Source organism: Lithobates pipiens, unplaced genomic scaffold, assembly GCF_037356315.1.
Source record: "Lithobates pipiens isolate NorthernLeopardFrog02 unplaced genomic scaffold, aLitPip1_a1.2 Scaffold_8, whole genome shotgun sequence".
Lineage (NCBI taxonomy): Eukaryota > Metazoa > Chordata > Amphibia > Anura > Ranidae > Lithobates > Lithobates pipiens.
Window position 1 is genome coordinate 548,979,932 of NW_027507903.1, and position 15,582 is coordinate 548,995,513.

A 15,582-nucleotide genomic window follows, 5' to 3' on the forward strand; every position below is an offset into this window, starting at 1 on the left:
GAACTGGAGGCCTTTTTCCAAGAGGAATGGACTGCTTTACCATCTGAGAAGATAAAGAGCCTCATCCACAAATACCACAAAATACTTCAAGCTGTCATTGATGTTAAAGGGGGCAATATACATTAAGAACTGGGGTATGTAAACTTTTGATCAGGGTCATTCGGGTCGTTTCTGTTGTCATTATGATTTAAAAAGAGTAAACACAGTTGATTGATAATAAATGGCTTCAGCCAAACACTAACCGCAAGTTAAAAATGTTTATCATTCATATTCTCTGAAAAATGGCCAAGAAATCATAAATTCTGCCAGGGTATGTAAACTTATGAGCACAACTGTATATACACCATAGTTTGTAGATGCTATAACTTTTTCATAAACCAAGTTATATATGCTTATTGTGATTTGTTTACCAAAAATATGTAGCAGAATACATACTGACCTAAATTTATTAAGAAATTTGATTATTTTTTAAATATATAAACTATATGTTTTATAGCAGAATGCTAAGAATAATGTTTTTTTATTTTTTTCAAAATTGTTGATTTTTCTTTTCGTTTGTTTATAGCACAAAAAAGAAACACCAGGAAACTGGTATTCTTAGGAGTAGGGCAGCAATGGTAGCCTCTGTATTTCTCCCATTACAGGTTTCTTTAAAGAATACTTGTGCTTTGTTCATACATTTTTAAAGCAGCAGATTTGTTTTAATGTCACCCATTTGTGGCTCAGTCACTTTTTCATGCCTTTCCCCCACAGCTTTGTTCAGCTGTCAAATACCCAGTACTTCCAGGTATGGATGGGCATGTGACCCACTCCATGGGACAGCACTGGTGCTTGGTGATTGGTCCAGATCTGTCACATGGGGACCAATAGAGTCTTGTGTAAGCTACAAATAGAGTGACTCAGTTTGCACAAGGTTCCCTTTGTTTCCTCTCTGTGGCTGAGCAGAATGGGGGACTGGTAAAGGGAAAGGCTAATTTTTGACCTAAACACTAATTTGTAGCATTCAGACAGCAGCTTTCTATTGGTTCCTATGGCTTCTTCTGGAAGGACAGATGGAAAAAAATTTGCAATGTATTGTTTTAGCATCTCACACAGTTGTAGGTAGTTGTTGGGGTGTAGTTTGTTTGCTGAATTCAAGGTGGCACTGTGACACTTCCTAAGGCTGGCAAGAAATTGTGGGGTTTAATTGCTTGTCCTATTATGGGCTCCAGATGGCTATCTTGGGAAAGCCAGCATCTATCATTGAGTGCAATAAAATAGGGATATATGGGACTTTTCAGGTGCCAAACAGTTACAATTATTATTTTAACTGTAGCACTGGCTCCTGACGAGCATGCACTATATGTTTTTGAAAACTAATATTCCTGAAACCACAGTTGGGTTTTAGGGCTAATTTTAACAAATTATGATTTCAGTACCAGTCCAGCTGGGTTGCACTGGGTTCTCCTTGGCTGCAGGTGTCGCTGTCACCCCGGCAAGTGGTAGAACGCAGTTTAGCTGGGTGTATTGAATGCCACGTTTTCTTGGAACCAGTCCAGTGGGAGTGTTCTCATGCTGTGCACTCTGGGAGGTGGTATTTAAGGTGCTGGGTTCACGTGTTACAGGGTTCTGTGCCAGAGGATTTTCTGTCTGTTTGGTTCTGGTCCTCCTGACCAGCCCCCATGGTCCTCCGGGCCTGGGGTGCGGTTCCATGCATTTCCAAGTCTCGGTTCTGGATAACCCGAGGAAAAGCAACTGCAGGGACAGGCCTGAATGGATGTCGAGGCCTGGTGATTCAAGGTTGGTCCGGTGCCGTCTCCTCTAAGGAGAGGCCCAGCAACTGGAGAAGCATCCAGGGGAGGACACTTCAGGAGAAAGCTATGCACAAGGCTGGCTTCTCTGAAGGAGCCTGGAGGCTCAGTTGAAGGACACTTCAGGGATCCACACTCATACGGTATCGCCGGACCGGCTGTGAGATACTGGTACTGTATGATAGCTCTATAAGTTTGTCTATGTCCCTCAGTTACGCTCAAGTCTGTGGCAGAAACTTTTTCCTTAAGTGTTCTACGCTCAAGTCTGAGGCAGAGACTTTACTTTACTTAACACCCTACTGGCTGCTGGGCTTAGTGAGAGGAGGTCTATCCGGGGGTTGTGGAAATCCAGCTGTGAAACGGTTATTCTCTGGATTCTTTCTATATAGACTTTCCATTTTTGACAGTCCAAAGTACCTGAACTTCCTCCTAACCCTCTACCCTAAACTGAGAGATCTTGTTTCTATTTCAAATAAATAACCCAAAAGAAGATCCAGTGTCCAGTTTCTGCATTTCTTTGGGCCATCTACCACGGGAAACCCTAGATGGAGACGAGGTCAAGAAGGTAACAGTAAGCCCAATAAAACCAACAACTCCTTTGGGGGTCAGTGCTACATAACAAATATTTTTTTTTTCCATAAAACCAAAGTATACGACCATGACAACATCAAAGTAATTTGTGGTCAAAAAATGGATGAAGAAATCCTTTTTTTTGAGGGACCATCTTGACACAGAGGTGCCTTAATAGCAGTTTTTTCATAATTTGGAGCTCCCACAGTGTGGAAGAAAATTAGAGGTAAAGCCCCACTTGCCAGGAAGAGGTACCTGGAAAAGAGAAGGTTTCCCCTTGCATGATAGGGCAACCCAGTAATCTGGAGACTTCCTCCAAGGAAAGGCATTCTGTAGTCTGTAAGCTCTTATGATATTGCTATCGTAAATTTGTATTTTTGACAGACTCGTAGATCTGTGTAACCTACGACATATGTGCTGCCAGTTCCGCAAACTACCTTATTTAGGTGATTATTCAATTTCTACTAAATAAAATATTTATTTAAGTACAACGTGTTGGTTCCACCTACTTTTTGGGGTACACTGGTTAAGCCCCGTCCTCACTGTTTAAATCAGGCCTGAACAATAGTTAGCATTATTTTGAAACTACTGGTAAGAATCCGCAAAAAAACTATGGATATATCACAGTGTATCTTATACTGCTGTCTGTCGGTAATTGGTTTTGTGATGTTGGAGGGAAAAAGAGCCTGTAATGTAACGGTATGTATATCTCTTCTATGGGAGTACACACGTATAATGCAATTGTGTTAATTTTTATGCATATTTAAACCATAACAATGTTTCTCAAGCACTTCACACATTAACAAAATATACACTCATATGTTAAGAACACACAAAAGCCATGTTAAAACGCTAATAAGGCTTACCTGTAGGTACTATGAATATCTCCTACACTTGCACAGTTTAGGAGATGTTTAGAGTGTATGCAGCCAATAACATCATCAGCGCATGCGCTCTGAAGGTCCAGCTTACAGTAATGGAACTTCCGAGTCCATGCTGGAGACAGTGGCTCCACGCAGATGCATGAGAGTGATGTCATCGCAGCCCCAGCCAATCACATAGTTGGAGCCAGGGGCGTAACTATAGGGGGTGCAGCAGTCGCGACCGCAACTGGGCCCTGTGCTGCAGGGGGCCCATGCAGCCCCCCTCTACATATGGCCGGCAGCAGCATAGGCAGCTAGGGGTACCAGTGCACCATGCACACGGGTGGGTGGAGAGTGACTAGCAGAGCTCCATGCTCTACTATCGCAGTGGCTGCTCTTTAGTTGTGCATTCCCAGCATGACCTGTGTCCTCAGCCGGCTCCTCAGAGTACCCCTCTCCTGCTCCATGCATTGCCGCTCAGTCCGATGTCTGTTCTCCCCAGCCAGAGTCCCGCCCCCCCCCCCCCCCCCGAGTCCGGCCCACACTGCACTGCATACTTCTCCCGGGTAAACAAACTTTAAGCACCCAGATGCAGTGCAGCCCTATGGGAGCCCCCCGGAGGACACTGCAGGCTTGTCTGCCAGCCCCCCTCCTCCCCCGTCATACACAGATGATGAAAGGTCTTTCTGGGAGATATGCTGATCGCCCGTCCAGCACACTGGATGGAGCCCAGGCCAACATGGATGAGTGCGCGGCCTGTAGCTTTGTCATGGTGAGTGAGAGGACCCCATCCCCCACACACCATTACATACCCCCTCCATCTCCCCCTGGGGACAGGGGCTCCTTCTCACGTGGGGACAGGGACCCCCATCTCCCCTGGGGACAGGGACCCCTTCTCACCTGGGGCAGTAACTTCATCTGCCCTGGAGAAAAGAACCTCATCTCTTCTGGGGAGGGGGACCCCATCCTGCCTAGGGACAGTCCCCCAATGGGGCACCTAAAAATAAAAAATAAAATAATAAAAAAAAAACTACCATGCCAGTGGTGGAACTACAGGGCTCACAAAGGTCATACCTGTTACCATGCCCTGGAGTTCCACCGCCGGACTCTGAGGGAAGGGCCCTGGCTTGGGTTCAGGGAGGTCCTTCATGTTTTTTTGCATCGGTGCCGTGAAGGTTCTAGTTACGCCACTGGTCGGAGCTTGTGAACCCGGAAGACAGAACATGTCAGCCCTCTCAGCTGTGACTTTACAGCGGTGGAGGGCTTCGTTCCATAATGTGCTAGTATGAGATGCATACTAGCACATTGTGCCATTGCCTTGCAGGGTTTTTTTGGGGGTTTTTATGAACATTGCGGTTTACAACCACTTTTAAGGTTATAAATCCAAAATCAACTTTTCACTACGTGTGGCATCATGTCTTATAATATACAGTTTTCTTAAGCAAGTTGCAAACTTATTACTTGGAGATCCTGCCAGTAACATAATTTCCTTTTGCAGTCTGACAACACTGAACCACTGACTTTCAATTTGCAGCAGCATTGTCGGTCTGCTGTGTGGTCTCCTTCAGCCTTTACAGCTAAAAATTACTGATCACCGCCATTACTAGTAAAAAAATTAATAATAATAAAAATGCCATAAATATATCCCCTATTTTGTAGACGCTATAACTTTTGCGCAAATAAATTAATATACTCTTATTTTTGGTAAAAATAATCAAAATATGTAGAATACATATTGGCCTAAACTGATGAAGAAATTTGTTTTTGTTTTTATTATTTTCTTTGCATATTTATTATAGCAAAAAGTAAAAAATATTATTTTTTTATTCAAAATCGTTGCTCTTTTTTTTGTTTATTGCGCAAAAAATAAAAATGTCAGAGGTGCTCAAATACCACCAAAAGAAAGCTCTGTTTGTGGGTAAAAAAGGACATACATTTTGCTTGGGTGCAGTGTCGTACAACTGTGCAATTGTCAGTTAAATCGACGCAGTGCCGTATCGCAAAAAATGGCCCGGTCCTTAAGTGTTTAAGGTCATGGAGTGGCCTACTCAGTCTCCAAACCTTAATCCTATAGAAAATTTATGGAGGGAGCTGAAACTTCGAGTTGCCAAGAAACCTTAAGGATTTAGAGAGAATCTGTAACGAATAATGGACCAAAATCCCTCCTGAGATCTGTGCAAACCTGGTCACCAACTACAAGAAACCTCTGCTTGCCAACAAGGGTTTCTCCACCAAGTACGAAATCACGTTTTGCTTGGGGATCAAATATTTATTTTACTCACTGAACTGCAACCCAATGTATAACATTTATGTAATGTGTATTTTTCTGGATTTTTGGTTGATATTCTGTCTCTATCATTTAAAATACACCTATGATAAAAATGATAGACCCTTAATTTTTTTGTAAGTGGACAAAATCTGCAGGGGATCAAATAATTATTTTGTGTGTGTGTGTGTATATATATGTGTATGTCTATGTCATCAGCAATGTGTTTGTCTCTTACCCCCTGTACAGAAATGTAGTGTCTCACTCCACCCAGACACAGTGTATTCCCCGTCACTGCGTTTCACTGCAGTCTGCACAGCCAACGTATACTCTGTCCGAGGGCTCAGGAACCAGTGACCACGCACTGTCATAGGCAGGACCACTGCTTTCGCCACCAGTTTGGTTGGCACATCCTTCATAAACAGAAGACCACAAGGTAGACAATTAACAATTACATTTATTATAGTTATCATGCAGATGTTTTAGTTTTGTGAATTGAGTGGAGAAGGGTTAGAACTTTTGTCAGAGTTGAAATCATGCCTGTGTCACCAGTGAGAATTTTCTGTTGGACTTTGCCCAGTAATAGAATTTTCATACAAAGTTTTCGCAGACCGTAGCACCAAAACTTGTAAAAAATGCATTTTGTCCAGCAGTGACCACAAATTTCGAGCTGAACAGCTCAAAATGCGCTTTGCCTACAGGGGTTCCTTGAGCTGATTGATTGACCTCTTATTTCTGGGGCTAACATCACTTGGCCATGCCAACCTTAGGACACCAAGGATATTTTAGCTGTCTGTAAGGGTGGCCTTCTGGCCGCCACTGTAAGGGGAGCATTCTTTCCACTGGCTTTCAATATAAGGCACATTTTCCCACTGACCCCCCATTTACTGGTTTTATCTGGGGTTCCCCAACACCTAACAATTATCTAAAGGGTTCCTCCAGGCAGAGAAAGATTGGCCTATACACTCACAGGCTCAAAAATTCTGTGCACCCACTGTGCTTGTTGGGGGGTGGCGGCTGCCTGGCATGTGACCTAAGCAAGCAGCATCCTGGGCAATACAGGACTTTCCCCAACGTCTCTTTCCGATGTGTGGGTGGTGGGTGGAGACCGACCCCCGATCCACCCTCCTGACTGTGTATATCACCCCCTCACTCACAGGGGTTCCAGACACTGGGCACCTTCTCCAGGCTGACAGCCAGGGGACATCAGCAGAACACACTCTTATTATTTCCATATACTAGGATGCTGGCCAATTAATACACTAGGGCCAAAATATTGTTGAAATTGCTTTACTGAATATTGTGCAACAAGTACAGTCTGGACAAGGCACAGCTCTTTATGGCTGAGCAATAGATCCTAACACAAGCCATCTAACTGATTACAGCTAACATGGGAAAATGATTGTCCTTGGGCCCTTCTTGCATGGTAATGAGATACAGTATCTCACAAAAGTGAGTACACCCCTCACATTTTTGTAAATATTTTATTATATCTTTTCATGTGGCAACACTGAAGAAATTACACTTTGCTACAATGTAAAGTAGTGAGTGGACAGCTTGTATAACAGTTTAAATTTGCTGTCCCCTAAAAATAACTCAACACACAACCATTAATGTTTAAACTGCTGGCAACAAAAGTAAGTACACCACAAGTGAAAATGTCCAAATTGGGCCCAATTAGCCATTTTTCCTCCCCAGTGTCATATGACTCATTAGTATTATAAGGTCTCAGGTGTGAATGGAGAGCAGGTGTATTAAATCTGGTGTTACTCACTCATACTGGTCACTGGACGTTCAACATGGCACTTCATGGGAAAGAACTCTCTAAAGGATCTGAAAAAAGAGAATTGTATCTCTACATAAAGATGGCCTAGGCTATAAGAAGATTGCCAAGACCCTGAAACGGAGCTGCAGCATGGTGGTCAAGACCATACAGAGGTTTAACAGGACAGGTTCCACTCAGAACAGGCCTCATCATGGTCGACCAAAGAAGTTGACTGCACGTGCTCCGTGTCATATCCAAAGGTTGTCTTTGGGAAATATACATATGAGTGCTGCAAAGCATTGCTGCAGAGGTTGAAGGAGTGGGGGTCAGCCTGTCAGGGCTCAGACCATATGCTGCACACTGCATCAAATTGATCTGCATGGCTGTCATCCCAGAAGGAAGCCTCTTCTAAAGATGATGCACAAGAAAGCCCTCAAACAGTTTATTGAAGACAAGCAGACTAAAAACATGGATTACTGCAGGGGTTGACAAATTTGCTTGGAATCTAGGAGCCAGCTTAAAAAGTTAGGAGCCAGGTCCGTGACGGCGATCCGAACCTGTCCCTGGCCTGACATGGAGACGAGTGAGGGGAAGATAGCAGCGCCGTCGCCGCCCCCCCTGTCCCCCCCCCCCCGTCTCCAAGTCATTGCCCATAGCTCTTAGAGGGACATTTTATTTATTTTTTTCAAATGACAATTTTTTTTTCAATTGCATTTTAGTGTAAATATGAGATCCGAGGTCTCTCTGACCCCAGATCTCATATTTAAGAGGACCTGTCATGCTTTTTCTATTACAAGGGATTTTTACATTCCTTGTAATAAGAATAAAAGTGATACAACATTTTTTTTAAAAGAACAGTGGAAAAAAAAAAAAAAAAAAGTTAAAATAAGAAGAAAAAATAATAATTTTTAAACGCGCCCTGTCCTGCCCGCATATAAAATCGGTGTTCGAACCACACATAGGAGGTAGCGCCATGATCGGTAGAGCGAGAGCAATAATTCTAGCCCCAGACCTCCTCTGTAACTCAAAACGTGCAACCTGTAGAATTTTTTTAAACGTCGCCTATGGAGATTTTAAAGGGTAAAAGTTTGTCGCCATTCCATGAGTGGGTGCAATTTTGAAGCGTGACATGTTGGGTATCAATTTACTCGGCGTAACATTATCTTTCACAATATAAAAAATAATTGGGCTAACTTTACTGTTGTCTTATTTTTTTATTAACTAAATTATTTTTCCCAACAAAAGTGCGCTTGTAAGTCCGCTGCACAAATACGGTGTGACAGACAGTATTGCAACAACCACCATTTTATTCTCTAGGGTGTTAGAATAAAAAATATATATAATGTTTAGGGGGTTCTAAATAAAGGGAAGAAAAGGCAGGTAATATAAAACACTCAGAGGGAGCTTCATTAGCATTGCTGGTTTGTCATACCAACGGCGACCACAAGAGGGCGCCAGATTCCATAAGGAATCATAGGACCGCAGAAGGCCTCAAAGCCGCGGCCTAAATTTTCGGCCGCCGGCGGAACGGCCCGACGCGATCACGCTGGGGGGGTCCACAGAGACAGGATACCCCCAGCTGTGCTGCCCCAGGCGCGAGGTCGCTATTTCTAGTCGCCAATGCGACCTGGCGCCCGGGTTTTGTCGAGCCCTGGATTACTGTAACCATGTCCTGTGGTCTGGTGAGACCAAGATAAAGTTATTTGGTTCAGATGGTGTCAAGCGTGTGTGGCAGCAACCAGGTGAGCAGTAGGAAGACAAGTGTGTCTTGCCTACAATCAAGCATGGTGGTGGTAGTGTCATGGTCTGGGGCTGCATGAGTGCTGCCGACACTGGGGAGCTACAGTTCATTGAGGGAACCACGAATGCCAACATGTACTGTGACATACTGAAGCAGAGCACGATCCCCTCTCTTTGGAGACTGGGCCACAGGGCACTATTCCAACATAACCCCAAATACACCTCCAAGAAGACCACTGCCTTGCTAAAGAAGCTGAGGGTAAAGGTGATGGACTGACCAAGCAGGTCTCCAGACCTAAACCCTATTGAGCATCTGTGGTGCATCCGCAAACAGAAGGTGGAGGAGCGAAAGGTCTCTAACATCCACCAGCTCCATGATGTCGTCATGGAGGAGTGAAAGAGGACTCCAGTGGCAACCTGTGACACACTGCTGAACTCCATGCCCAGGAGGGTTAAGGCAGAGGTGGAAAATAATGGTGGCCACAGAAAATATTGACACTTTGGGCCCGATTTGGACATTTTCACTTAGGGATGTACTCGCTTTTGTTGCCAGTGGTTTAGACATGAATGGCTGTGTGTTGAGTTATTTTGAGGGGACAGCAAATTTACACTGTTATACAAGCTGTACACTCCCTACTTTACATTGTAGTAAAGTGTCAATTTACAAAAATGTGAGGGGTGTACTCTCTTTTGTGAGATACTGTATATCTTCATTGGATTTTCTGAGCCATGGTTTGAGCATTTGCTGGCCGCCTGTGCTGGTTTGTTTGGGTCTCGTGTATGAAGTGAGGTGACTCCAGAAAAAGGACTCATCCATACTTGTAATGGATTCTTCAGCCTGGAACTGTAAAGGCTAAGTATATTTTGACCTCTTACTTAGTGGGGTCAAGTGAGCTGATGAGTGTTCTTTGTATCTACAAAGTGGTGGTCATGGCAGAGCCTACTGGACAAAAAGGATTTGTTACAAAGTTTTGGACCTACTGTGTCTGAACAATTTATATAAAAAGCGCAGCATTCTAATACAGTGTATAATTAAGACTATACATTGTATTGCTAATGTAATAAGCTATACAAGTGTTTCTGGAGATACTGCAAACTTCTGCTTTAAGGTTTTAAATGTTATACGTCCCCGTAGATGAGATTTCTTTTCTCTTCTTTTCTTGTTTTTCCTCCTTCATTTCGTCTTATGTCTTACACATGTCAAACCGGTGGTAGAGAAGTTCACTTCCTCTTCTGTCTTACTTCAAACAGTCAGAAAGTTTATTAATATCTTAAATGGGGATATAGACAACCATTAAAAGTTGATAAGTTCTAACCCTGCTACACTCTATCAATACTTAAAAGCAAGTTTTTGCTGGAGTTGGGCTTTAATGCATCTATATAGAAAGAAAGTGTGTTACTCACCCGATGTTTGAACTTGTTCTCTTTCTGCCCGCCTGTCTTATTCAGGTCTATGAAATAGTGAGTTACTCTCCTGGCATCATATGGTGGCATCTCCCAGGACACCCGGAATGAGTCACAGGTTATGTCGCTAATCTGAATACCATGTGGAGCAGTAAGAGTAGGTTCCATGACTTGCGCTGGAAGATGGATAGCGAGGATGACAAGGTTTACATTATATGAAATATTGGGTGGCAAATATAAAACGAGAGCACCTTTCACTAACCTGTCCTTACAAAAGTTATGAAATCTCTTTTTGCTTAAGTTTATGTAATGAATAAAAATCTCTGTATAATTAGTACAAAGCCAGCGGCAGTTGAAATGGGACTTACAGACATGGATGAGCGAGTTTTGTGTGGAGGAGTTTGGCTGGCTTGCACCGAGTTCTGACCTCAACACCTTTGGGATGAAGTAGAGAAGAAATTGCGAGGCAGGCCTTGTCTTCCAACAGTAGTGCCTGCCCTCACAAATGCACTGCTGGAAGAATGGTCAAACATTCCCATAGACACACTTCTAAACCTTGTGGACAGCCTTCCCAGAAAAGTTAAAGCTGGTATAGCTGCAAAGGGTGGGCCAACTCAATATTGAACCCTACGGACTAAGACTGGGATGCCATTAAAGTTCATGTGTGTGTAAAGGCAGGCGTCCCAATACTTTTGACAACATAGTGTGTATATATGATACATATTTGGACCCATATCAACTAGTACGATACCAACAAAAACAGAGAAAATGTCTCTTAAAGGTATATTGTAACTCAGCTGCCAGTTTTTCTGCTTATGCAAAAATAATTATTCCTCATCATCCCTTTTGTCCGAAGGGCATGTGCCAGGAACTTGTCTTGCATTGCATACAAACGGTACACAAGTGTCGGCCAACAAACAGGAGTTAGTTTTTTCTTAGTGTCGTATTAGATGTACGATGAGCTGATAAAGAGGAAGTTCAATTGTCAGGCCCCACCCTTTGCGCTCCTTCTGCTAATTTCGTGTTAGCAGAAGTTAAAGCCCCATATACACTATCAGTTTTTCTGCTGAGTTTTTCCTTCAGGTTTACCAAACCATGTAGTGCAAGGGCCTGCCTGATTGCATACAAATTGAAACTCCTAAGGTTTCACCTCCTATTACATGGTTTTGATAAATCTGAAGGAAAAACTCAGCAGAAAAACTGATAGTGTGTATGGGGCTTTAGTGAGAGTTGATTCACGCTTTTCATTTAGTTTCTGAACAGCCGTTCGTCAACCAGCCATGTTGCAGAATCGGAGGAGAGAACATGCTATTATTGACCTTGGAGTTATTGCTTTGACCCAAGTCCAGTCCAGGAACAGGAGGAGGAGGATTTCTTGGACCAAAAATTGGTTACCTAATCATGACCAATTATCTCATATGCCTCCGGGAGCTCCAGGAGAATATTCTGGATGATTTTCGGAATTATCTCTGGATAATTATCTCCGGATGACGGACCCCTGCTTTCATCAACTCTTGGCATTGTTGACCCCCTATATTAAGAAACAGGACACATGCATGAGGCTCGTCATTACTCCTGAGCAAAGGCTCATAGCCACCTTGTGGTACTTTACGGCGGGGAGAAGTCTCCAGGACCTCAAGTTTACCATTGGGATCTACCCCAGGCCCTGGGACTCATTATTCCAGAGACCTGCTCAGCCATTATTCAGGTCCTGCAGAAGGACTATATTCGGATAGGTTTTTTTCCTTTAACATCACATTTTATGTATTTAATGTTTGCTAATGTATTGTATTAATTTATTGATTCCATAATTAACATTATTGTAATGCTGTGAATGTCATCCTTGTCCTCATGCATGCTGTAAGCTTTTCCTGCTCCTTTTTTGGCCTACATGCATATTTTCTTTCACTAACCTCTCCAGCATGCTATCCTGGGCCCATACACACCTAGCCTAGTAAATTAACAATGTTTTTTGTCACCTACATTTTTGTGCTTACCCTAAAGGCCCCCTAAAATGTGTCCAAATGTTATTGTTGTCCTCCAATTCAGGCAGAGTGCAAGAGACCATTTTTGGGGTCCAAACTAATTTTTAATCCCCCCTCCCAAATGTTAAGTCAACAGATAGATCTGATGACTTTGCAAAACCCATATACACTATCCCTCTTTTGTGGTCATATTTCTGGATGAATTCACTAAAGCATGTAGTGCAAGGGCCTACCTGATTACCTTCAAATTGTAACGTAGAACGTTTTTGTCTACTATTATCTTGATAAGTTATTTCTGAATGTCAAAATGAGCTGCAATTTGGACAGTGTGTATCCATATTTTTTTATTATGACACTTCTTACCTGTCTACTGGGCTGCCAATAGTGTAAGTAAGGATGGGCTTGCCAAAGTATCACTGTCAGGAAAGGTTCCCTCCGCTGGCAATATCAATCATTTGGCATGCAGTACTGAGGTCCACCAGCAGGTGCCTCCTGGCAGTTTGGACCTGTCAGAAGAGCTTTTCCCTGCTGGTAGCTGGTAGTATGTCATCTTTGGGCCGCAGTACTGGTGTCCACCAGTGGAGGGATCCTGACAGTGTGGAGCAGGTATTACCTTCTGCAATTAGGCATCACCTGACTTTGATAGCGGCTATAGTATAAATAACTGGCAAGTGCACACACCTTCCCCTTATTGTCCTTGTGCCCTGACCTGCAGCCTGTTTATCTGTTAGCCTGATCTTGAACCTGAAACTGAACACTGATTCCTGTATTCTGTATCCTGGACCTGTTTGTATCTGTTCCTGTATCCCTGGATCCTTGTCCTGCAGCCTGATCCCTCCATCTTGTTCCCTGTCTGTTTGCTCCTGGCTCCAGATCTACTGATCTGTTTATGACCCTGGCCTGGCTTGACTATGATTCTGGTACTCCCCTTTGCTACATATGCTGGTTGGTCTATTACCGCTGTTTGGTTGTTTGGTTTGTTCACTCAGTTTGTATTGGTGGTGTGTTCACATTTATATGCATTTACTTTAAAGCGGAGGTCCACCCTAAAATGGACCTTCCGCTCATCGGATTCCTCCCCCCCCCTCCGGCGCCACAATTGGCACCTTTCGGGGGGGAGGGGGGTGCAGTTACCTGGATAATCCAGGTAACTGCACCCACTTCCGGGCTAGCTCTCTGCGGAAAGGGGCGTACATTACGCCCCTTTCCGCAAGTGCCCGCCCCCTTCCGCAAGTGCCCCACTGCCTGCTGGGAAACACACAGATTCCAGAGGCAGCGGGGGCCGTCCTCATTGCGCGGCTCGCGCATGCGCAGTAGGGAACCGGGAAATGAAGCCAAAAGGCTCCATTTCCTGATTCCCATACCCAAGATGGCGGCGGCAGCACTCGAGTGTCGATCTAGAGATCGGCTTCGGGTGCCGACATCGCGGGCACGCTGGACAGGTAAGTGTCACTATTTTAAAAGTCAGCAGCTGCAGTATTTGTAGCTGCTGACTTTAAAAAAAAAAAAAAAAAAAAAAACGCGGAGTCCCGGCGGACTCCCGCTTTAATAAACGTACTTTCACCTATTAATGTTTGGTTCACTCTGTCGCACTCACACAGTTCTGGTCACATCTAGTTTATGACAGAATACCAGGGCCATCCCTGACCAGAAGTGGCTGTACAGGGGAACCATTTGATTCAGTTTGGTTGCAAACATGAATGCCCATGAGGTTATTTATTTTTATCTTCTGGCATATGAAAGTGGTAATTATTGCTGCCAGGCTTTGAAAGGATGGTCTAGTGACCAGTTGTTTACAACTATACGTTTGGCTCACTCCCTGGTCGATCAGGGTTATATATAGTTTGGGGAGGTGCAGCCTTTGATCAAGATCTGTACTGAGCTGGCCCTGCCCTGTATCCCAGAGGGCCATGATGATTTCACTCCTCCTTTTAATATGAATCAGATTGTATCCCTGGTATGGCTTTTTGAAGATAATCCAGACGATTCTTTTGAGCACTACTCAGCCTGTTCCCCACAGGTGATTACTGAGTACATTGTGTCTGCTCAGTCTTTTGTTAGACAGTGAGACGTAAAACTACAGTTTGTACAACCTGGTGCAATTAGCCCCAGCCAAACAAACCACCTCTGCCATCAGACACCAGCCTACCCAAATGTATTTTTCCCCATCACCTATGTCAACCTCAGTTGCAGCCCAGTATACATTGCTCCCAACCAAATACTCATATCGGGTCTCTGCTCCCTGTACCTATCTTGCATTCAACCCACCTGCCTCTTCTCAGCTGCCTACAAACCCACAAGAACTTCCCCCAGCTACTGTTACCTCTTCTGTGCCATATCCCAATCCTCCTTTTCAGTCTGCTGCACCCCTCAGCTACAGAGCTTCAGTGGCTAAGCCAAAGAAAAAACAGAAGTTTTTCCCAACCAAATGATCCTGCCATTAACCCAACCCGTCTCCACACCCACCAATCTGTCCCAGCTTGAATTTCCGGTGTCAGAGTCCCAGCCGGAGGTGCCAGTGTTCCAGCCCGAGGTGCCAGAGCCAGAGTTCCAGTCTGAAGAGCCAGAGCCAGCGTTCCAGTCTGAAGAGCCAGAGCCAGCGTTCCAGTCTGAAGAGCCAGAGCCAGCGTTCCAGTCTGAAGAGCCAGAGCCAGCGTTCCAGTCTGAAGAGCCAGAGCCAGCGTTCCAGTCTGAAGAGCCAGAGCCAGCGTTCCAGTCTGAAGAGTCAGAGCCAGCGTTCCAATCTGAAGAGCCAGAGCCAGCGTTCCAGCCCGAAGTCTCGGTGTCTGTTTCCCGATCTGAGGGTACATTGCCCGTTTCCCGGCCTGCGGAGCCTGCTGCCCAGCCTGATGTATTCCTGTCTGCTGCCCAGCCTGACAAGCCTCTGTCTGCTGCCCAGTCTGACGAGCTTCTGCCTGCTGCCCAGTCTGACGAGCCTCTGCCTGCTGCCCAGTCTGACGAGCCTCTGCCTGCTGCCCAGTCTGACGAGCCTCTGCCTGCTGCCCAGTCTGACGAGCCTCTGCCTGCTGCCCAGTCTGACGAGCCTCTGCCTGCTGCCCAGTCTGACGAGCCTCTGCCTGCTGCCCAGTCTGACGAGCCTCTGCCTGCTGCCCAGTCTGACGAGCCTCTGTCTGCTGCCCAGTCTGACGAGTCTCTGTCTGCTGCCCAGTCTGACGAGCCTCTGTCTGCTGCCCAGTCT

General features: G+C 44.8%; 1 protein-coding gene across 2 annotated transcripts in view; it reads right to left on the reverse strand.

Moving 5' to 3' along the window:
* PHYHIP (phytanoyl-CoA 2-hydroxylase interacting protein) overlaps positions 1–15,582 on the reverse strand; it is a 90,682-nt gene that overhangs the window by 14,292 nt on the left and 60,808 nt on the right. For both annotated transcript variants that reach the window (XM_077469832.1, XM_077469830.1), the window contains exons 3-4: positions 10,399–10,574; positions 5,728–5,902 (exon numbers count right to left, since the gene is read on the reverse strand). In XM_077469832.1, coding sequence (XP_077325958.1) covers positions 5,728–5,902; positions 10,399–10,566 — 343 coding nt within the window. In that variant the 5' untranslated portion in view covers positions 10,567–10,574. The remainder of the gene's footprint in view (positions 1–5,727; positions 5,903–10,398; positions 10,575–15,582) is intronic.